The sequence below is a fragment of the Chrysochloris asiatica genome, unplaced genomic scaffold, assembly GCF_000296735.1.
Source record: "Chrysochloris asiatica unplaced genomic scaffold, ChrAsi1.0 scaffold00151, whole genome shotgun sequence".
Lineage (NCBI taxonomy): Eukaryota > Metazoa > Chordata > Mammalia > Afrosoricida > Chrysochloridae > Chrysochloris > Chrysochloris asiatica.
The window spans coordinates 6974733-6999524 of record NW_006408669.1 but is presented as its reverse complement, the minus strand read 5'-3'; the positions used below and the strand labels follow the sequence as shown (position 1 = coordinate 6999524).

General features: G+C 39.8%; 1 protein-coding gene across 1 annotated transcript in view; it reads left to right on the top strand.

Moving 5' to 3' along the window:
• CNTN3 (contactin 3 (plasmacytoma associated)) overlaps positions 1-24792 on the top strand; it is a 499366-nt gene that overhangs the window by 464376 nt on the left and 10198 nt on the right. Inside the window, exon 19 of the mRNA XM_006870787.1 lies at positions 9227-9416. Coding sequence (XP_006870849.1) covers positions 9227-9416 — 190 coding nt within the window. The remainder of the gene's footprint in view (positions 1-9226; positions 9417-24792) is intronic.

Genomic DNA, 24792 nt, shown 5'->3' with positions numbered 1-24792 from the left:
TTTTTTTTTTTCCTCTTCTTTCTTCCTCTAGTCATGTTCTGATCCTCCAGCCATTGATGCCAGGTCAAAAGGGTACTATATGCAAGTGTGGGTGTTGTTGTGCATCCCTCCTCACTTTATATCAGCTGAATGCTTCACACTCCATTCTAGTCCTCTGGGGCCATGTCCCTGCCCCTGGGCCCAGCAGTCCCCAGGTCTCATCATATTGCTGGTTAACCAGATCTCAATCCAGGTTAACAGGAGTCTATTGAATGTGGTCACACTTAGTTCACAACTTCATTTTTGTTTTTCCCCTCTTCCCCTTATCGGTGACCAACGTAGTCAGTAGGACCATATGCCTGCTAATGTGTTCCATTTGAGTTTTAGCCTTGGAAGAGGGTTTGTCTTGAGGGAACCTGAGCACTTGCCTTGATGGCTCCCTGGGGAACAACTTGCTTGTTCTTGTAGAAGTCAATTGTTGTTGTTGTTGTTATGTGCCATGGAGTCGGTTCCGACTCATGGTGACTCTGTACAGGGTTTCCGAGGCTGTAAATCTTTGCAGGAGCAGAAAGCAGTATCCTCTTTCTCCCGTGGAAAGGCTGGTAGTTTCGGATTACTAACTCTGAGGATAACAGGCCGATTTCTAACCATTATGCTACCAGAGACCACTGTTACTGGTTTTTTGTTTTTTTCTTTCTGCTGGTCTTTCTTTCAAGAAGTGTCTTCTATTCTTCTAGCTGTTTCAGACTGGTCTGTTTGTCCTTTCACATGGGAATGTCCCACCTTAGAAGATTCTGGATGAGGATCAGGATTCCACCTATGGTCTTATGTAATGCAAAGGCTCTGCAGGGGGCCTCCTTCACTGGACAAGTTCTAGCCCCATTTTAGTTATTCCAAACAGTTACAGGCTGAAGATAGACTTACAAGCTTGCTCTGATGATGCTTCTGGCTATTCCTCTCTCTCCACTTGAAGTGTCTATTTTGCAACAGTAGGCAAGGGAAACCAAGATTCAACAGACAGCCAAGCATCTTAACATCATTTCCGCAATTCTACCCTTTCAAACCATGTCTCAGTCTTTGTATCCACAAGCCCTGTTGTTCCACATTTGTGCTTAGATCATTATTTACCTCTGTCCCATTTAGCCCATGTAAACCTGACTAGCTATTCTCCCATCCACCTTATTTTTCCTTCCCCTTCCCCTTCTAGTGTATTGCCCTCCCCCAGCACCAAATTATCCTGTGTCTATTCCATACCCCGTGTTCCACTATCCTGTTCTTATTCCCTACCCTGTGCTCCACCTTCCTCTCCTTCCCCTGAACCCCACACCATGTACCCCGGTAACCAACAAAAAAATAAAAAATAATAAAATATAATATTGATTTTTTCCCCTTTTTGTGAGGGTGCTTTTTCTTAATCTTTTACAATAATGGCTCTGTGTCGTAATTCTCCTTTTGTGACTGACTAATTTCACTCAGCATAATGTCCTCAAGGTTCATCCATGTTATGTGGTGGCTTGCTGCTTCCTTGTTATTCTTCAGGGTAGCATAGTATTCCATTGTATATATGTACCACAGTTTGTTTATCCATTCTTCTATAGATGGGCACTTATGCTGTCTTCATCTTTTTGCTATTGTAAATGGTGCTGCTATGAACATTGCTGTGCATATATCTACTCACGATATGGATCATATTTCTTGTGGATAAATACCAAGTAGAGGAATTGCTAGATCATAAGGAGCTCTGGTAGCCTAGTGCTTACGAATCAGGCTGCTAACCTCAGGGTCAGCAGTTTGAAACTACCAGCTGTTCCACAAGAGAAAGATGAGGCTTTCTGCTCCCATAAAGATTTACAGCCTCGGAAACCCTGTGCAGGTTCCCTATGAGTCAGAACTGCCTCCACGGCACTTAACAACAATAGCAAGGGTATATCTATTTCCAACCTTCTGAGGAAGTGCCATATTGTTTTCCAGAGACTTTGGACCAGTTTATGGTCCTACCAGCGTGTAGGAGGGTCCCAGTCTCTCCACATCCTCTACTTTTTTGGTCTTTGCTATTATTGCTAGTGTGAGATGATATCTCATTGTTGTTTTGATTTACATCTCTCTAGTGACTAGTGATCGTGAACATATCTTCATATGTTTGTTGGCTGCCCGGATCTCCTCCTTGGTGGAAGTGTCTATTCATGTCCTGTGCCCATTTTTTAATTGGGTTATTTGTCCTTTTCTTGTAGAGGTGTTGTACATTTTTATGTATTTTGGAAATTAGTCCCTTGTCTGATGTGTCTTTGCAAAAGATTTTTGGCCATTCTGTGCGCTCCTTTTTACTCTTTTGATGAAGTCTTTTGATGCACATAAGTTTTTAATTTTTAGTATGTCCCATTGATCTATTTTGTGTATTTTTGTTAGTTCAAGTTTCAAAATATTTGGTAGTCTGTGTATGCCCTGCATTAGAGATCTCACATTTTCCCCTATTTTTTTTTTTTCATTGATTACCTTGTAGTTCTGGGATTCACATTTAGGGATTTAATCCATGCTGAGTTAGTTTTTGTATAAGGTGTGAGGCAATGATCTTGTTAAAGTCTTTTTGCATATCACTTTCCAATCTGCCAGCACCATCTGTTGAAGAGACCATCTCCTCCAGATGTAACATTCTTAGGTACTTTGGCTGTATGTGGACAGGTTAATTTCTGGATTCTGAACTCTGTTCCACTGATCTATGTATCTTTCATTATACCAGTGCCATCCTGTTTTGACCACTGTAGCCATGTAGTAAATTTTGATTTCAGGGAATGAGAGGCTTCCCACCTTATTCTTCTTCTTAAGCAGTGCTTTGCTTATCATTAATCTCTTTCCTTTCCATACAAAGTTTATAATTATTTCTTCCATCTATTTGAAGAATGTCATTGGAATCTGGCTTGGAATTTCTTTATATGTGTAAATTGCTTTGGGCAATATTGACATTTTCACAATGTTAAGTCTTCCTATCCAGGAGCATGGTTGAAAGCAGAGAATACCAGAAACATGTTTACCCGTGATTTATTGACTGTGAAAAGGCTTTTAACCAAGTTGATCATGACAAGCTTTGGACAATATTGCGAAGAACGGGTATTCCAGAATACTATAGGGTATTGTGGGGAAGCAAACAATAGAACAATGTTTATGACAGGATGATCTTGATTGAATTGCTTAGCATTTACATGCCTTGACTATCACATCTTTTAAGTGAGGATTATTTTGGCTCATGCTTCTGTGATTTTTTTTTTTCAATCTACAATTATGTCCAGACCACAATTTCTCTAGTTTACAGACTTTATTATAATTATTGATTATGTGATTGTCTCAGTTATTAACTAGACAGTGCTCCCAAGAAAAGGAAGGTCTCTTGATCGTCTTGGCATCATCTAAACCTAACAATACCTACAATGTTTAATCTTGGTACATTTAGAATATATTTAGACCTTTTAGCATCTATTAGTAGTTTGTTAGACCATGTCTTTATAAAAGACAAATTTATGCATTATCTTTAATTGAGGTAGAAAGTCTATGTGGTTGTTTCTTATATTGGTAAATGGGAACTGTCAGATGTGTGGATTTTCTATTGCTGAAATGTCATCATCAAGGTTTAGTGTTAATTGGATGCTTGAAACTGTAGAAACGATGTGCTCAGTCCAGTTTTAGTCATGTGTGATATGCAATCTCCTTTGACACTGACAAAAATGAATAATTCTTTTTACAGGAAAACATGAATACACTCTATAGAAATGAAGAACTTTTCGGGACTTTTAGGGATAGTATCCATCAATATGGAAAGCATTGGTCTATTACAATATTAGTTTGCTTCTTTGAAAAACCTCATGATCTATACCTTGCTACCATTTGTTTTTAATGAGAGAATGGTATTATAATGGCTCATTAAAAAAAAATTTTATTCAAGGTTTTTATTGTGGATTGTGTGAAAGTTTACAGGGCATATCAGTAGTTTTACATTCAACAAATTATACACCTTGTTTCATTACAATGATTATAATCCCCTTCATGTACCATCAGTTAACAGTATTGCTCTCTATCCACTTTAGCTTTTTTAAAAACAAAACAAAACAAAAAACACTCAGGCATATATAATAATTTACATCTCCAAAGGGTACATTCTGCAAGTCTGCTCCTGGCCACCAGCTCTTAGTCCTTTTCTTCTTAGTCCATGAATCTAGAGTCCTCAGCCACTCCCCGTCTCCATGCCCCCATCTCTGCCTCCATCTCTGGTGCTGCTGCTTCTCTGGATAAGGTCCTGCATTCTGCTTGTGCTCTTCTGTCTTGATGGTCCTAGGGTCCTCTGTTTCTGGACTGTAAGATTAACCACTCCCCTGTTTTTGTTACAGAACTTCTACCTTTACAATTATGACAGTCGCAATTAGTCATGATAACAGTTATTCACTGTTGAATCTTACGAATCTTATCCCCATCTCTTCTCACCAGACCGATCTAAAGATGACAGCCATTCAGTGGGGACTCTTTCTTTACCCCCTTACTCTTAAACTAAACTCCCTCTTGAAACCTTGTAAGCCAGTCACATCATGCCTTTATCTCCCCCTCATTTTAGGTAGCCAGTGTCTAAGTTGCCTGTCCCTATTTACCCTGTGTACAGAGGGGATAGCATTGATACTTGAGGTGAAGACTCTTTCCCTCTCTGTTGGTATTTAGAGTAACTACCACTCTGAGTATAGGTCAGGTTCATCAAATTGAAGCAATTTACCCTTGTTTCCTTTAACCAAAAAAAAAATTTTTTTTTTTTTTTCCCAATCATCCTCTAGTCAAGTTCTGATTATCGAGCCATCGAGGCTAGGTCAAAAGGGTACTGTATGCAAGTTTGGGTGTTCTTGTGCATCTCCCCTGACTTTATATCAGCTGGATGCTTCACTCTCAGCTCTAGCCCTCTGTGGCTAAGTCCTTGTCCATGGGCTCAAGTGTCCTCAACTGTCACCACACTTTCGACCAACCAGCCCTTCCTCTTCTTTCTTTCATCTCCAGGTCAATGGGAGTCATTGGACTGGGGTTGAACTCAGCCCATTTCTTCATTGATACCTTTCCGTCTCTTCCACTCACCAGTGACCAATGTGGTCGCCAGCAAGCTTACATACTTGTTTGTGTATTCCCTTTGAGTTTCAGTCTTAGAGGGGAATTTGTCCTGAAGGCACTTGATTGCTAGCCTTGATATCTTCCTGGCAAACAGCTTGCTTAATTCTTGTAGTAGTCAGTCATGCTGACATTTTTGGTTTGGGTTTTTCCTGATGATCTTTCAGGAAATGTCCCACCTCATAAGGTTCTGGATGGGACTCAGGATTCCACCTAAGGTCCTATATGCTATAAAGAGTTTGCACGAGGTCTATTTCACTGGGCGAGTTGTGGAACCCCTTTTAGGTATTCTAAACAGTTATAGGCTGAAGACGGGCTTACAAGTTTTCTCTAATCATGTTTCCCAACATTCCTTTTTATCCCACTCAAGTGTCTATTTTACAATAGTCAGCAAGGGAAACTAATATTGATAAGGCAGTCAAGGATTTTAGTATTATTTACCGTCTTCAAGCTATACCTAGATCCCTGTATCCCAGAGCCCTGTTGTTCCAAGGTTGAGTATGAATCACTATTTCCCTCTGTCCCACTAGGCCATGCAAACCTGTCTCAGTGTTCCCCTATCTATCTTGTTCTTCCACCTCCTACCCCCTTCTTGTATTTCCTTCCCAACACCCCGACTAAACCCCCCACCCTAACCCCATTGTGGCTACCCTATATTCCACTAGTTCTACCCTCCATTTAAGACAGTCTATTTTATCCTGTAATCTACCTGATCTTCTCACCACCTGGATCTCTGTTCCTCTGTGTTTACCTTCTTTACCTTGTAATTGTTTTGATCATAGACTGACCTTCCAATGCTGTATCTATTTTATTTGATTGTTCCTGTAGTGCTTTCCTGACTTCTTCCTTATTTTTCTCAATTCCATTGTATAGTGTTTTGATACATTTTATAATCATTTTTCTGAATTCCTTCTCAGGCATTTCCAAAGCCTGCCCATCTTCCAGTATGGAGTGTAGGTCTGCTTCCAGCTCATTTGCCTCAGTCACTTTATCTTGTTTCTGGACATGTGCAGATATGGTCATCTGCTTCTGTTTTTTGGGCATAGTCAGGGTTTATCTGTGGCCTTAATACTTAGGTGGGTGTGTATTTAGGTATTTTTTATGCTTTCTGATTGCCTCCAGGTAGATGTGATCAGGAAATGGGTTTCCCTTTTTGCTCTTCTTCTTGAGAAATTTCAAGATGCCACTGTTGGTCGTTTTGATGTAACTTAGGATTTAATTTTCAGCCTATTTCCTTTTTTGTCTGCCTGTCCCGCTTCACAATTCCCGTTTAGGTCTTTTTTTTTTTTAGTTATAAACAGTTCAGGGCCGGCTGTGGCCATTTGGTTTTAAGTAGAAACTGTCTCTTTAAATGTTGAGGATATTTGTGTGCATGTGTAGGAGACCCCTCCGAGGGTGGGGCTGGGGTGCCCACTAGCTCAGGCACCCCTATAGTCACCAGAATGGAGGTGCGCAGACAGCCAGGGACCAATGAACTGATACCAAAAGAAAAGAATATCCACACCTTTATCTCTGCAGTTCTGCCAGGCGTCTGTGGCCTCTCCAATCCTTCCCCTGCGTGGTCTCACCCAAGATAGCGGCTCCTGGAGCAGATGAGCATCTTGAATTAGAAAGCAATGGATTTCTTTCTTCTGCTACAAATTCCCCCAGCTTAAGCCTTCCAACCTTCTAAATATTTCTTTATGTGTAGTTCAGAGTTCTGGGACCATCCCTTGAGCCTGCTTGGTCCTCTATTCTGTGTTGTTGCTGACGGAGCTCCTCACTGCACTTCCACCCGATCCGCCATCTTGTTTGTTCTCGCAATGGCTCATTTTTTAAGAGGACAGTAACTTCTAGTGTCTTATGTTCAGAGGACTGAAACTGCCAGCCCACAAATACATGTCATTTAGCCCATAAGTAGCTTTTAAACCTTGAACAAATCTTAAATTTAAGACAGTTCACATAAGATTGTGATTATGTTTTCTGTAAACTTTTTTTGAAAACAACACATTATCTGTAAACATTGGAACTACCTATCCCTGTCAGTCAGAACTCATTCCAAACCAGTACCCTTCAAGTGGATTCTGACTCATAATAACTAAGTGTGTCAGAGCAGAAATGTGCCCCATAGGATTTTCAGTGGCTGGTATTTTGGATGTAGATTGTCTGCTGTTTCTTCAGTGACATTTCTGGGTGGACTTGAATCACTTTTGGTTAGCAGTTAAGTACATTAATTGTACCACACAGAGACTAGAGCTAAGCTGTTGTTGTTGTTAAGCGCTGTCGAGTCAGTTCTGACTCACAGTGACCCTATATAGGGTTTCTGAGGAGCAGTTGGTGAATTTGAACCACCAGCCTTGCAGATCAAACCAACCTTGAGGTTGAGTGCTTATCCTACAGCGCCCCACCCAAACTCCTTGGAAGTAAGTAGTGTGGCGCCATTATTAACATGGAACCTTTGAATAAGTCCTCAGTCTGCTTTACATTTTTCTGCTAACTGCTTGGCTTCAAATGATCAAATGGTTTCAACACCAATACTGGTTGTATTGTTATGATTGTGTGGATAATCTCTGTTGTTAATGTTGTCAGTTTTAGTTTGGGTTTGGGCTTTATGGACCATCTAATTTTCTAGCATTGCCTATTAAGAACTATTTTTTAACATACATTTAACATAATTAGTAACATCTTTATTTTAAGGAGTCCTGGTGGCACAATGAGTTCAGCATTGGGCTGCTAACCATAATGTTAGAAGTTCAAACCCACCAGCTGCTCGAGGGAGAAAGATGAGGCTGTGTGCTCCCATAATATTGACAGTCTCAGAGATACTATGGAGCAGTTCTGTTCTGTCCTACCGTGTCACTGTGAGTCAGAATTGACTCGGCAGCCTTCGGTGTGTCTTTATTTGATTTTCTCTGTCAAGATTTCTCTTTCTCTCAAATATTCTTACTTGTGTTTTTATTTGTGTACCTCGTAGGTATCCCTGCAAGAAATTATAGATGATTATGCATGGATTTGAATAATAAAATATACATAAAGCATTTTAGTATATATTTCTATTTCAGAACAAATGCTTTAACTGCCTTCCCTTTCTCTGTAGCAGATCTGAGTACCAAGGAGCTCTGGTAGCGTAGTGGTTACGAATCAGGCTGTGAACTGTAAGGTCAGCAGTTCAAAACTTCCTGCTGCTCTATGGGAGACAGATGAGGCTTTCTGCTCCCCTAAAGATTTATAGCCTTGGAAACCCTGTTCAGGGTCACTACGGGTTGGAACCAACTCGACGGCACTTAACAACAACAACACTCTAGAGTACCAAGGTAGACTTGTTGACTCCTAGCCATTAACGAGGACTCCTGGTGTGGCACTGTAGAATTAGCACTGGATTGTGAACCAAAGGTCAACAGTTCAAACCCACCAGTTGCTCCTTGGAAACCCTATGCAGGGCCGCTGTGAGTTGTGTATGACTCGATGGCACTTAACAACAGCAGCCAACAGTGTAGGAGAATGATGTGCTAGCTGAGTTTTTTATGGTCTTTTCTTAGACTATTCACTTTCGTCACAAAAGGAACCTCCACTCAACCAGGTAGTTGTTAAAACATGGCTGCCACCACTCTGGATTTGAGCTTGGGTCTGGTGGATTAGGAGCCGAGCTCACCCTTCTAGATGCAAGCTTTCCGTTCACTCTCCAACTTCTAGTGCGATGTTGTTGTTTTTAAGTCCGTTCCAACTCATAGCAATCCTGCACAGGATTTCCGTAGAGCAGGTGTTAGGTTTCAAGCACTAAGTCTGTGGTTAGCATTCAGTCCAATGCTTATAGTATTTAGTCCCTTTGAAATGATCTGACTCATGTATTTGCTTACTTGTTATCCATCTCCTCCTGGAGTCCCATTTCCATCTTTTCACTATTGTGCCACAAATCCCCTTTTGAGGCACCTCGGACTGAACTTAAATGCTAAATCACTCAACCACCAGCCCTATGGCAGCCTTCAATTGTTGCACCATGTCGAGACCAGAGCTAAGGAGGAGCTCCATTGTTAACAGGGAATTTGGCTATCTGGTCAAAGTCCCATGCTAGTTTTCATTGCCTCTGTGACTCTGAAGCCAAGGATCACCTGAGCAGTTTATGTCTTCTGTCTACCAGGTGCGATACTGGAATAACAATGGAGGAGAAGAAGAATCATCCAGTAAAATGAAAGTGTCAGGAAATGAGACATCAGCCAAACTCAGAGGTCTGAAGAGCAACCTGGCCTATTACACAGCTGTCCGGGCTTACAATAGTGCTGGGACTGGTCCCTTTAGTGCCACAGTTAATGCAACAACCAAGAAAACACGTATGTATATGCTGCTTTTTCAGATGGCAAGCAAAATCATTTGCATTTATGGTAGCCTTCTTTATCATTTTAAATAGTCAGTCCAAGTCATTATTCTCACTGAGTGACATAACTCTAACTCTAAGCCCTTGTAAACCCAAAACCACATTTATCTTTGTCTCCATAATATCTATCGCTGCATCTTTGGGGAGAGACCCCATGTGAAGCTGAGTGTGCACCTTTGGGAAAATCTTAATTTGCCGTGTTCATTCAGATCTATCTGTGTTTCTTTAATAATGTGCTAAACGTTGTTGAGGTGAATGTTGGTTACCATGGAGTCAGCTTTGCCTCATGGCGACCTTCATAGAGTAAGACCAAAGCTCTCCAGGTCCTGTGCCATCTTCATGATCATTAGTATGTGTGAGTCCATTGTTGCGGCCATTGTATCAATCTTTGTCATCAAAAGTCTCCTTTGTTTTCCTTGGCTCACTATTTTACTAGACGTAAGGAGCTCTGCTAGCATAGTGGTTATGAATCGGGCTGCTAACCTCAAGGTCGGCAGTTCAAAACTACCAGTGGTTCCGCTGGAGAAAGATGAGGCGTTCTGCTCCCATAAAGATTTACAGCCTCGGAGACTCTGTGCAGGGTCACTATGAGTCGGAACTGACTACACTGTACTTAACAACAACAACAATGTCCTATTTTAACAATTAATCATGCTGGAGTCTTTCCATACTAACTTCTAAGGACCATTCTGGCTGTATTTCTTCTGGAAGACTGATTTACTCGTTCTTTTGGCAGTCCACAGTGTATTCAATATTCTTCACCAACACTACAGTTCAAAGGCATCAATTCTTTTTCTATTTTTCCTTTTCATTGTCCAGTTTTCTTATAATTATGAGGCAATTAAAAAGACCATGGACTTGGGCCAAATAAATCTTTATCATCTAAGTGACAACTTTGCTTTAAAAACTTCAAAGAGGTTTGGCAACAGATTTGCCCAAATATAATACATGTACATTGATTGTTGATCTAAGTAGAATGAAATCGCTCACAACTTCATTAATGTGATAGATGCAATTGAGTGTATTTTTAGTGTATTTTTATAAATGATAAATGAAATGATTTCCTAAAGCTTTAGGATTTCTGATAGTATACATACTAAGATAAAATCCAGGCCAACAATTCAGGAATGATTATTTTTTCTTTTTCCTATCATCATGTGAAAGCAGGCAGCATATGTGGGAACTTTAAGAAGTTCATGGAAAAATTCTATTTAAATTCTATTTTTTCTACAGATTTTATGAAGGCCCCTCATATGTTGAAAGTTCAGCTTTAGAAGATACTGATCCACTTTGCTATATTGATATTTAAAAAATGCAACTTCAAATGTGCATTCACAGGTATATTCCCAAGCTCCACTTAAGAGTTATGCATAGTAGGACTTTAAATTGGTCTACAAGACTGTCAGGTCTTTGGCTGAAAATTGAGGCAAGGAGTCAGATCAGGTTGATAAAGGGATCAAAAACACGTGTGAGGTACTCGCACCGTAAAATAACTGGTTGTTTGCAATCAGAAGGGTAGCATCTACCCAAAGACAATATTCAGAAGAGTTAGGAAATAAGGAGGAAAGGAAACAGGAAACACACGGAGGAAGTGGGCTAAGTCATGATACATCGACGGGACTGCAGTCAGTGAGATGAAACAAAGTGTGTATGGATTGTTGAATCAAAGACCAGTGATCTACAACGTAAACCTTCACCCAGTGCACAATGCAAAGTAAAAAAAAAAAAAAAAAGTCAGTTATTTACAATTCCTGTTCTCCCACAAATATTTACACTGGCAGCACAAATGTATGTGTTATATTGCTAGTTTCTCACGGTTGTCAGCACTGTCATCAACTTTGCTGTTTAGTGCTGTAATGTTGTTGATAAGTGCCATGGAGTTGGCTCTGACTTACAGTGACTCTGTATAGATTTTCCAAGGAGCAGCTCATGTATTTGAACTGCCAGCCTTAAAGTTCAGAGTCCAGTGCTGGTCTGACAACGCCACACCAGAAATCCAGTGATGCCTTAGCAACCATGTATAGGGTTTCCAAGGAGCGACTGTTGGGTTTGAACCTCTAATCATGCAGTTAGCAGTCCAGTACATATCCTATAGGACCCACATAGTGCCACATTGTTGTTGCTGTTGTTAAGTGTCCTCTACTTGGTCCCGACTCGTAGCGACTCTGTATAGGATTTCTGAGGAGTCACTGGTGAGTTTGAACTACCAACCTTGCAGTTCAAACAAACCTTGCAGTCCAGTGCTTATCCTGCAGCACCGTACCAGAACTCCACATAGCTCCACATGGTGGTGGTGATGGTTGTTGTTGGTGGTAGTGTGCTGTGGAGTCGGTTCCAACTCATAGCAACCCTGTGTAGGATTTCTGAAGCTCTTTCTCCCGTGAAGCGGCTGGTAGTTTTGAACTGCTGACCGTGAGGTTAGCAGCCCGACTCATAACCACTACACTACCAGAGCTCCTTATAGCTCCACATAGCTAATAACAATTGAGAATGTTCTATTGCCAAGTACTATATACACATTCCCACGTTTAATGTTTTGAACAATCCAATGAGGGAGATACTGATCAAATTTTCACTTAAAAGGTAACAAAATTGAGGCATGAAGTGATTAAGTAGCTTTAGTACAACAGTGATTTTCACTAAAAGTATTTGCTTAACTGACTTTGTATAGAAATTAGAGTATGGTGCTTGGTTGCTAATTTTATTAATTCAATGCTATATTTCATGAAAGATTCCCCAATTTTCTTAACATGCAATTGTTGTTGAAAACTCCAATAATAGGAATAACCCATCCTGTTCATTCACACCACCATCAATTTCATTGATTAGCATTGTTGTGGATAATTGAAAATCTATACAAAGAAAGCATCTTTCTTCTACTTTGGGTTTTAATTCGCCAGTGTTAATTTAATAAGGAGATCTCACGTGTTTATTTTTGCAGTATCTATAGAAAAAATAATTTGACTACCAATTTACCAGTCTGATGAGCGTTAAGTTTAGCATAAAAATGATTTTAATCCCTTTTAAGCATGCATATATTAGCATGCAGCCAAGGAATGTGATGATTAAACATTGTCTTTAAGTAAATTTTAGGGAAATCCTGATTCAATCTTTATTCATAACACATGGTTGCAGTTAGATCAAAGAGCAATGGGTTTGGAAATACTGAAACTCAAAATAGTGTGTTTTTAGAACATATCACTAAATATGTTGGGTCTTATTAGTAACAATTTGGAATTAGTAAGGTTGAAATAGACATCATTATTTATATATTCAAAGCACAGCATCAGTCAAAAGCTCTGATTGCAAAAATGCATGCAAACAAGTTTATCTGACTCTTTCCTCTGACTTAATAATTGATGTGATTACACACCAGGAAATTATGATTGTAGAAGACAGTGTGATATCATGGTGAAATCAGCAAAGAACGTTTGTGAATTGGTAAGGCAAAGGAAGAGACTGATTATAAGTCAATCAAGATGTCACGATAATGTACAATGAATTTGAAACAAACTTTTTAAAAGAAGCAAACCTTTTCTATAACTTATAAATAGCATATAAATTCTCATTCTAAAGTAGACATTTTCACATGATAACAATGATGATGACGATGGTGGTATTTCTTAACTCACAATTGAAACTATTGGTAGTCTTGTTTTAGAGGTGAGGAAACTAAGGCTTGTAGAGATTGTAAAACTTTCCAGAGATCACCTGGGTGGCTACATACTCAACTATTAGCTGAAAAGTTGTTGATTCAAATTCACACAGAGTTGCTTCAGAAAGATAAGGCCGGGGATCTGTTTCTGAAAGGCCATAGGCTTGAATATCCTATGGAACAGTTCTCTGCCGATGGCATAGTTGTGACACGGAGACTACTCAAAAGAAACTACCATTGACAACAGGCAGGTATCCAAGCCCAGGCATGGTTTTAAACACATCCATTTCTTTCTTTCAGCCATGTTATTAGAGCAGTGATGATTATTTAACACCAGTATTTATTTTGATTTTGCTCTGTGTGGTCATTGAGTAAGGTGATCAAAGCTAGACAGGATTCCTGAACTCAAGGTGCTGTAGTCTGGTTGGAATTCCAACAATAAATATAATCCCTCCAAAAGGAATGCTTTCCCATGGCTGCAGTTTCACTGGAGTCAGCTAACTGCTTCGTCAGTGTTCTGAGAAAACGTTTTCCTCCATTTGGTGGTGAATCCATACATATAGTCTTAATTATTAATTAATGTAGTATAGTTGTTGTTGTGTGCCGTGGAGTGTGTTCCAACCATAGCGACCCTGTACAAAGCTTCCGAGGCTGTAAATCTTTACGGGAGCAGATAGCCTCATCTTTCTCTCGTGGAACACCTGGGAGTTTCAAACTGCTGACCTTGCAGTTTGCAGCCCGTTTCGTAACCACTACACTACCAGAGCTCCCGTCCAAAATAATTATAAAATTGTATATGAAAGTGTGTATAATCTTAAAAGTGTATAAGATTATATATACCAAATTATAAGTAAAACGATCTCTTAATGCCATTTCTCATATAGTTTCTGGTAACCTTTTGACCTGGGGTTAACTTCAAATCCTATGTAAGAGTTTTGGATGGCCTTTCTTGATGATCACTGTGAAGTTAATTCTCTTCATGCCTGGGGAATCCCTAAAACAACTCACAGTCAGTTCCGACTCAGAGTGACCTTATAGGAGGACAGTGTAGAACTGCCTAAGATGGCCAAATCTTCTGTAGAGCAGCTGGTGGGTTCAAACCACGGACTTCTGGGTTAGTAGCGCAATGCTTAACCTAATGTGCCACCAGGACTTGAAACCAAAATCCAGTTTTGAAGCACTTGCATCCTGCCTGTCTGCATCTTTGGATCCTGTGCTTTATGGGGAAAGTTCCAGTGAGCAACACAGACATGGCATTTAGTGGCTGCACACTGGATGCTGACTGAATGACTGGATGGATGAATTCCATCTGAGCAGCAGGCCAGAGTGTTGGTGTTGTTGTTAGGCGCCATCGAGTTGTTACCGACCCATAGTGACCTTATGCACAGCAGAACGAAACACTGCCCGATCCTGGGACAACCTCACTACTATTGCCACGCTTGAGTCCATCAATGCTGCCACTTTGCCAATCCATCTCGCTGGGGGTCTTCCTCTTTTTCTCTGACCCTCCATTTTACCAAACATGATGTCCTTCTCCAGCGACTGGTCCCTCCTGACAATATGTCCGAAGTATGAGAGACAAAGTTTGGCCATCTTGGCCTCTAAGGAGCACTCTGGCTGCACTTCTTCCAAAACGGGTCTATTTGTTGTTTTGACAGCCCATGGCAATTTCAGTATTCTCCTCCAACACCATAACTCAAAAGCATCAATTCTTCTCTGGTCTTCCTTATTCACAGTCCAGCTTTTGCATGCAAATGAGGTTATTGAAAATTGTTGACTGAATGGATAAATTAAATCTGAGCAACAGGCCAGCCTAGAACACTATTACTAATATAATGTCTGTTATGAATATTAACTACATATTGTGAATTCAAAAGACAGACTGTACACCTTTGCCATCTTACTTAAAATGTGTTGGTTTCAAGCACTTGAACTTGTGGAATCCTGTATGCAAGGCTGCAGCTCACTCCAGATCATGGCTGATATTCTTGATTAATATAAAATGACACAAGGATTCTCAAATTGAGTATGTTCACTTCCATTAAACACTTAGTTTCTGATATCCAAATACTTCTGTTTTTTAAAAGCCTTTCTCAAATAGATGCTAATTAGCCTCTTAAAGTAATCTCAGATGGTTTCTGCTACATAACAACTTAAAGGCAGCTAACATCTTCTATCAAAATGAACGGATAATGAAAGCTTACAGACTGCTCTGGTAGCGTAGTGGTTGTGAATCGGGCTGCTAACCTCAAAGTTGGAAGTTCGAAACTACTTGATGGTCTGTGGGAGAAAGATGAGGCTTTCTGCTCCCATAAAGATTTACAACCTCAGATGCCCTGTACAGGGTTGCTATGAGTCGGAACCAACTTCACGGTACTTAAGAATAACAACAACAGACTACTTAGAAGTATGAAATATATTGTCTTCTTAAATGAAATATATAGGGAAGTTTGTGTTAAAGTTTACAAGAAGTAAAATGTAGAAGAAATACTCTAGCTTAGATAACTGACAAGGCAGGTGACAATTCTGCCTTTCAGTAAGAATTGATCCAAACATGCAAATAATGTCCTTAACAACTGTCTACTAGGACTTCAAAGGGAGCAAAATTCAAAGTCTAACAGTGAGTTTCTAGACTGGTTCTTCCACCTTTTTGAAAACCTGTCAAATCTACAATGTTCCCCATCACAGTAAACTGAAGTTTCTTATGTCTGTTTTTCAGGCCCAAACTCATGGTACCACTCTCATCTCTTCTTCTCTAATACCCTAAAATCAGTCCATAATCTGACTCTCTAACTGTATCCAGTAGCTACTGTACTAACTATAGCCAGCTTCCCCATCTCCTCCATGGATCAGGCTAACACAGTGAATGACTCCTTCCTGTTCAACCATTTTCTGTCCTCTGCTCAGAATTTCCTGGTGGCTTTCCATCTCACTCCAGACAAACACCAAGTACTTAAAATGCCAGGCAGTACCTCATGTGTTCTATTCCCCAATTCCTGCGACAATTCCTTTCTTTCTCCACCTTCATCATTATATTTTCATTCAGGGCCTGTACATTCACTGTTCCTTCTATCTGGGAAACTCTTCCTTCATATATCCACGAGAGACACTCACCCATTTTGGTTCAGGTCTCCACTCACCTATAACTGCATGACCACTTGGCTTACATATTACACTTGCAGTCCCTCGCTCCCTGACATTCCCTGTCTCCTTCCTACTTTATTCTTGGCTGCACAAAACATACTATACATATTTTGTGCATATCATTTTGTGTGTTTTTTTCCCAATGTGTCCTGTCTGGATGAAAAGCTCATTCAGGGAGAGGGCTTTTGCCTTCTTTGAGTATTCCTCTCCCCCTGGAGTTCCATCTCCAGACACTGAGTGATTCAAGTTTGTGCACAATAATGATTGGTTTTGTAAAGAAACAAAAATCCTCATACCAGGGCCAATAAACAACATCATGATAAATGGAGAATTGTTAGTTGTCAAGGATTTCATTTTCCTTCAATCCTCAACACTCTTGGAAGCAGCAGTCAAGAAATCAAATGAAGTATTGCATTGGCAGATCTGCTGCAAAGGATTTCTTTAGAATGTTAAAGAGCAAAGATACCCTGTAAGGACTAAGGTGTGTCTGACTCAAGTTGTGGATAATGAATAAGGAAGACCAGAGATGAACTGATGCATTTCTATTATGGTGTTGGTGAAGAATGTTGAAAGTACCAGGGACTACCAAAAGAACCAAAACATCTGTCTTGGGAGATGCACAGCCAGAATGCTCCTTGAAGCAAGAATGGGGAGACTTCGTCATACGGAGTTTGGACATGTTATCAAGAGGGATAAGTCCCAGGAAAAGGGCATCACACTTGGTAAAGTGTGTCAGGGAAAAAATTAAGTCCCCCAACAAGATGGGTTGGTACAGTGGCTGCAACAATAGACTCAAAGATAACAATTATGAGGATGGCACTGAAGTGGGCAATGTTTCTTTCTGTTGTGCATAGGACTGAATCTACAGCACCTAACAATCACAACAAGGGTTGGTTGAATAAAGTGTCTTGGTGTAGTGCTGTAGGATAAGCACTGGACTTCAAGGTCAATATGAATCGCAAGGTCAGTTATCCAAACATACCAGCTGCTCCTCAGAAAACCCTATCGATGGTGATTTTCAGTTGGAATCCACTCAACAATACTTAACAACATCTCCATCTCTTAGCTCTGGTCTGCGTGGGCATCATTCTGAAAAAGATTGCTCATCAGGGTAGCAATATTTGCACTTGCACCTCAAGGACTATTTTTTCTCTACAGAACAGTTTGGAAAAAACTGGCAACACCTTCCTAATCCTTTCACTCAGGACCAAGTAGAATTCATATTGGTTCATCTTAGGTTAATGCCCATCCCTGAATCAAGTTTTGTGGACAGTTGATCGACAAGTTTGATTACCCTGACAAGGAAATATGCTCAGACCCTCCTCTGAAATGGAAGAATCCTGTCTTTTTATGTCTTCATTTGTTATTATACATGCATATAGATTCCATATTTGTATGGTAATTTGTAGAATTAAATAGTATTTAAAGTTTTGCTTTTCAAAATAACATGTTTATCCAGGTAGGTTGAGCCAATATCAGTTGCTTGGATTTAAGGAAACTAATTAAGTATGTCTTCAAGAAGTAAAAAAAAAAAAAAATGTATTAGACCAGCATTAAGTGAATATGAATTTGAATGTTTCAGGTTTTTGTTTTGTTTTTTATAAAATGAATATTTCTGCCTCAAACACATATGTAATTTGGAAGTTTAATTTAAGCCTATAATCTTACAATCTAAATTCATCATTCAGAGTACATTTTAAGGCTGGGTTCCCCAAAACATATGTGATCTAGCTTCTCAATTTCTTATTATGCCTGTGGACCACCTGTATTAATAAATTGGTGGTGGTGGTCTTCAATGCCCTCGAGTCAGTCCTGACTCATAGCAACCCTGTATAGGGTTTCAGAGGCTGTCAATCTTTGTAGGAGCAGAAAGCCTCATCTTTCTCCCAAGGAGCAGCTGGTGGCTGAAACTACCAACCTGTGATTTGCAGACCAGTGCTTATTCTACAGTACCACCTAACTCTGCTTATATGCACTAGTATTTTTAAAAAATTAACTTACTGTTTTTACTTTTATATATTTAAAACAAAATGGAAACTAAGTTTCTATTTGGATAAATGAGAACTAGCTTCATTGTCATAAGTAGAGATTAACAAAGCAGTGCATTAAATGTTGCTGCTACATTAAAATACACATTTTAAATACCAGCATAATATCCTTGCTTGCATGAAGCCCTGAACCTGTTCCCTCTTGGCTTGTGGCATGAGTATTAGTATATTAAAGACCTTCTACTGTGGTGTGGTGCTGTGGGTTAATGCACTGGACTGCAAAGTCGGTTTGAACCACAAGGTTGGCGGTTCAAGCTCACCAGTCACTCCTTGGAAACCCTGTACAGGGTCACTATGGGTTGGAACCGACTCGATGGCACTTAACAACAACAACTGATACAAATCAGGCTGCTAACCTGAAGACTGGCAGTTCGAAACTACAGTGGTTCTGCAGAAGAAAGATGAGGTGTTCTGCTTCCGTAAAGATTTACAGCCTCAGAAGCCCTGTGCAGGATCATTATGTCAGAACCAACTCCACAGTACTTAACAATAACAACAGTTGCTCTCCAGTGTAGGGATGCTAAAGCAAATGGAAGATTCTAAAGCAAATGAGGACATACAAGAGCTGATCAGAAAATTTCAAAGGTTGGCTCCAGAAAATAAAGTCAAATATTACAACAAAAGATACAAATATCTGGAGTCAGAAAACCAAAAATGAAGAACATGCTCAGCATTTCTCAAGCTGAAGGAACTGAAGAAAAAATTCAAGCTTCAAGATTTGTTATTGAAGGATTCTCTGGGCAAATTATTAAATGATGCAGAAAGCATCAAGAGAAGATGGAAGGAATACACGGAGTCACAGTAAGCAAAGGAAAGTGCAGACAGAGCGCCCCCTGGAGGCCAAGAAGGCCAGACATCGTATCTCATACTCCAGACATATTGTCAGGAGGGCCTAGTCACTGGAGAAGGATATCATGGTTAGTAAGGTGGAGGATCAGAGAAAAGGAGGAAGACCCCCAGCAAGATGGATTGGCAAAGTGGCAGTGCCTTTGTGCTCAAGCATGGCAACCATAGTGAGGTTGGCCCAGGATTGGGCAGTGTTTTTTATCTGTTGTGCATAGGGTTGCTTTGAGTCGGTATGGACTCAATGGCACCTAACAATAACAACAACTATTGTTACCAAGGAGCTCTTTTAGCGTAGTGGTTTCCAATTGGGCTGCTAACCTTAAGCCGTGCCGTGGGAGAAAGATAAGGCTTTCTGCTCCCATAAAGATTTTATAGCCTTGGAAATGCTGAGCATGGTCACTATGAGTCAGAACCAACTCCACGGTACTTAACAACAACAACAACAACTACTGTTGTTACCTATCAGTGAGTCTGTCTGTCCTTTCTGGGGGAAGATGCATGTCTCCTTCAGCATTACTGAGTTCCTTGGACATTTTCATGTGGCATGGCATCTGTCTTCCCCTATGTATACTTGCTTTTCTCTATACCTAATCCTCACTTTTTTTCTTTCAAAAGTCATTAGGTTTAAGATACATTCTGCACTGATATGGTCTCATTAATATAATCAAAACACAAAAATAAGACCTATCATCATCTGGAATTAATCCCACACCTGGGATTACAGTAGGTGTTAGGATTCCAACTGATATTTTGGGAATCTACAATTCAATCCATAATCATTTATAATAGTGTTGATGATTCCATGACAAATAGATCTCATTACTGGGAAGAAACTGGCATTCAGTTACTTGATAGCAGCCAATGCCACATGCTTTAAGCAGTTTAAATACAAATGCTGATTATATTCATGTCAGCTGGAATGCTAGTACATGGTCAACCTCCTGGCTAAACTGGAGATCACAGCCTCTTATCACTGAAATCATATCATTAGCATAAGGTGGTTAAAGATAACACTTGGGAAATATGTTGAATTTCATTTAATTAATCACAAGTATATGTTCTTAAAATTCCATAATTTATTGTGTTATTATTACCACAAGGGGTGATAACTATTGAAAACTCTGAACAATAGTATTGTTTATTTCACAAGCCTTCATTTTGTACTATCAAAACTGAAGACATATTCATTGCATAAAATTCAGAAGGAAAAAAAATTAGAAAAGAAAAGAAAAATGACCTTTTATTGGTTGTTAATACTGACTCGATGGCACTTAACAACAACAACAACAACATTGGTTGTTAATACTGACTCGATGGCACTTAACAACAACAACAACAACATTGGTTGTTAATACTGACTCGATGGCACTTAACAACAACACCAGTTGTCATCAAGTCAGCTCCAGTTCACAGTGTTCTTCAGTGTAAAAGAGTTAAACATTGTCCTATACCATGTTGTGATTTTTGTTATGTTTGTTTCCTTCATGACTCAGACTCAGGTCTTTACAAGTGGGCATGCGCCATGTCTGTGGGTCAGATATCAGGCTGAAGCCTTCTGACTCATGTAGCTGCAGGGCTGATGAACCAAGATTGGGAGGTCCGTCAACAGGCTGCCAGGCAGGTTGGCCAGGTACAATGGCAGGCTGCTGGCGACTCCCAGGATCAGCAGACAATAGAGTAGGCCACTGGCTCAAGTCCAAAGAACTGGAGAGGACAGGCTCCAGACCCAGGGGAAAACAGCAAGCTGCCCCTGAGTGTCAAGTGTATTGGGAGCAGGCCACATCCCTGAGGAAACTTCTTTTTATAGCATTGACTGCTCACAGTAGATCTTATCATGGAAGTGATTGTGATGGGTCAGATCTCATCTTGGGGGATGACATGTCAACTGCCAAGTCACTGAGAATCCTTCCTCAGTCAAGTTGACAGAAAACCTTAAGTGTCAAAGTATGTTTAACAATTCCTGCATTGCCTTCCATCTGCCTTTACTGCCTCGATCCTTCCTCCTCAATCCATACACTAAACTAAATCTTTATGGAATGTCTGTGAGTGAGGCAGACAGTTAAGTTTTCAGTTACTAACTGAAAGGTTGGAGGTTCAAGTCCACCCAAAGACACCTCAGAGGACAGGCCTAGCAATCTACTTCCCAAAACTTATTCATTGTATACCCTGTGAGGTTTGTTAAAATAAGAATATTCCAAAGTTGTATTTTAGAGATTTATTTCAACAAGATAGATTATTTATGTAACTATGTCAATAAAATGTCCTCCAAAATGTATAAAAACTATTTTTAAAAAAACCACACATTTGTTTAAAATAGGAAACATAAAACCCAATGCCTTCAATGATCTAAACCAAAAAAAAAAATAAATAAATAAACCACCTCACCTGTTGCCATTGAATTCATTCCATCTCAAGGCAGCCCCATAGGTTATAGAGTAGAACTGAGCTCCAGGGGAGTTTCTTGTCTCGAATCATCATAAAACAGGTTTTCAGTGCTGCTGAGTTGGTTCAAACCACCAACCCCTCAATTAGTAGCAGAATACAAACTGGCGAAGAGGCTGGAGGCGCTGGATGGCTAGGTGATCTTTTCTTAACTCCATCCCATTCTGTCCATCATCAGCATAGACTCACTGTTTCTGATCTTGTCATTTTCCATAAGAAACGGAGAATCCAGATCTGAAAGGAAGGCTCCCAAGTTGTAACTGTTGACAGCTAATTAGAAAATATTAAAGTACCGTGTTTACCAAACTGAAAACAAACAAATCCACTGCCATCAAGTAGGTTCCAACTCATAGTGACCCTACATTATTGTTATTAAATGCCTTCGAGTCGGTTCCAACCCACAGTGATCCTATATAGAGTTTCTGAGTAGAGGCTAGTGGCTTTAAACTCCCAACCTGTTGCTAGCATCTCAGGGTTTATCCTACAGCACCACACCAGGATAGGGTCAAATTGCCCCATTGACTTGACAATGCTGAAATCTTTATGGAACAGGATTAACAGAACTTTCTCCTGTGATGTGACTTTTGGATTTGAACCACAGGGACTTTTGATTATCAGCCAAGTGTTAAATCTCCTTGCCTTCTGCCAGGACCTCTTAAAATACTGTGTTTGGGTTAGCTGTAAAACATGTGTGAGCTGGAGTTGGCTAATGAGATTTCAGCTCGCAGCTTGGGCTCCAAAGCTTTATAAAGTGTTTTAATGTATTGTGTGTTTTCATCAGACTGCTGCTCGCTTAGGTGCTCTGCTTATTTTACAGGTTTGAGAACTGGGCCTTTTTTTTTAGGCTGAGAGTGGACCTCATATTTCTACCTCAGAACAGCTGGTAGTTTCGAACTGCTGACCTTGAGGTTTGCAGCCCAATTCGTAACCACTGCACTACCAGAGTCCCTTGTGCTGCAAGGTTGTTGTTGTTGTTAAGTGCCGTCGAGTCGGTTCCGACCCATAGCGACCCTGTACAGGGTTTCCGAGGGTGTAAATCTTTACGGGAGTAGAAAGCCTCATCTTTCTCCCGCGGAGCGACTGGTAGTTTCGAACCGCCGACCTTAAGGTTCGCAGCCCGATTCGTAACCACTACGCTACCAGAGCTATGCAAGGTAGTAGCCATGAAATGTATGCTGTAAGAATGGAAACTGGAGCTTAGTGGCTCTATAGGATAAGCACTGGACTGTGAACCACAGGTCAGCGTTTTGAGCCCAACAGCTGGACCAAAGAAAAAAGATGAGTCTTTCTGTTCCTGCAAAAAAGATTTAAAACCTCTGAAACACTACACAGGGTTGACAGGAGTAGAAACTGAGTCCATGGCCCTTAACATGAAGAAGAAGAATGAAAACAAAGGAATTACATAAATACAAATTGATTCTTTTAAAAAGTAATGAAATAAAAGTCAACCAAATCAATTTGTAAGAAAATGCATACCTGAAGTAAGTTTTCTAATAAACTTATCAGACTGTTTATGATGGGTTCTTAATAGAAGAATATTCAACTCTTGGTCACTTACTTAAACTGCACCTTGCTATTCTGTGCCTTTGTGCCTTGGCATGTGTTTCTCACTCTTCTTGAGATGTCTACCTGTGGGTCTGCAAGTAAAATGCATATTCCTCTCTGAAATCCTGCTCCACGTGTCATCTGTTTCTTACTTTTTCCATTAGCACTAGACTCATGTTAGGGTACTCTAGATGCGTCATTAATAAGTAATGAAAATGTTTAACACACCGAATGTTTTTTTCATTTTCCTTGTACTGTTTTTCCTTTATGTCTATAATCTAAGCTCCACTCTGATTGTCCATATTCAACTCCAACTCCTACTGGTTGATGGCCAGTAGGAATTGTCCCAGTTTTCTCTTTGTGAAATTTATAGCAATTTTGGGGATAGTCTCTGGAGAACTTTCTACCATGTACCTGGCAAATTTATTTTATACTCTAATATATCAAATTTGAGAAATAGGAGCAGCCGATATTGTCTTGATGCCAACATGGTGAACTCTGTTTCGTTGACTCTTTTGAATTTTTGCCTCATTCAGAAATATATTTTGCCATTGTATCAGTCATGCATATAAAATGCACTAAACCTCATTTTTAAAAATAATACTACAAAATGTTTCCTTGATACTTGAGTATACGTTTCTTGCATTCGTCAGTCATACGTAGATATTGAGTTGATCTCTTCTCTTGACACAGCACTGGAGAAATGAATAAAAACTAAACTCTTCAGAGAAAAAACAGAACATGGCATTGTCTCTTACAGTTTTGTAAGGAAACTGAATATTAATAAAATATATCACAATCAAATGCAAAATTGTGCCTATAATGAGGATTATGAAGAAAAGGATAATGGTGTGTGAGAAGGGGATCAACTTTAGTCTGAGAGAGCAAGAAAATCATTCCTAAGAAAGTGAGCATAGAATGCATTTTGGGACACATATGTTTTAAAATTAGTTTTTACATCATTTATAAGTCTATTGTCAATTATTCAAGAGTTAAAGTCACAGATGTTTGATTTGTTGGGTGCGATGAGTCCATTCCAACTCATAGTGACCCCAATTGACAGAAAAACTGCCCATAGGGCTTTCTTGGCTGTAATTTTCATGAAATCACATCACCAGGTCTTTCTCCCATGGAGTTGCTAGATGGCTTTGAATTGACAACTGTTCAGTTAGAAACCAAGGCAGCTAAGCTCGCTCAGAGATCCGTCACAGGTGGTTATTGCTGTTGTTAAGGACTGTAGAGTTGTTTCCAACTCATAGTGACACTGTATAGGTTTTCTAAGGAATGACTCATGAGTTTCAACCACCAACCTTGTGGCCCAATGCTTTACCCCACAGTGCCACACCAGGACTTGGTTAGCACAGTGTAATATGGAAATCATCATCTTTGAAATTTTAGAGCGTTAGTTTGAATTCATATAATACCATTTTGTGTAACTTAGCCAGGGTTTTGTTTTGTTTTGTTTTGTTTTAAGTCTCTGAGCCCAGATAACCCATGTGCAGAAATGAGTATTATTTTAATGCAATGTAATGAAGAATAACTCAATTATAGAAAATCATTTCTATAGTGTCTAACACATTGCAGATGTTTAGTAAGTATTATTTGTTTATAATAGAATTTTGAGGACAGAAGGAAAATTTCTTTTGTCTGGA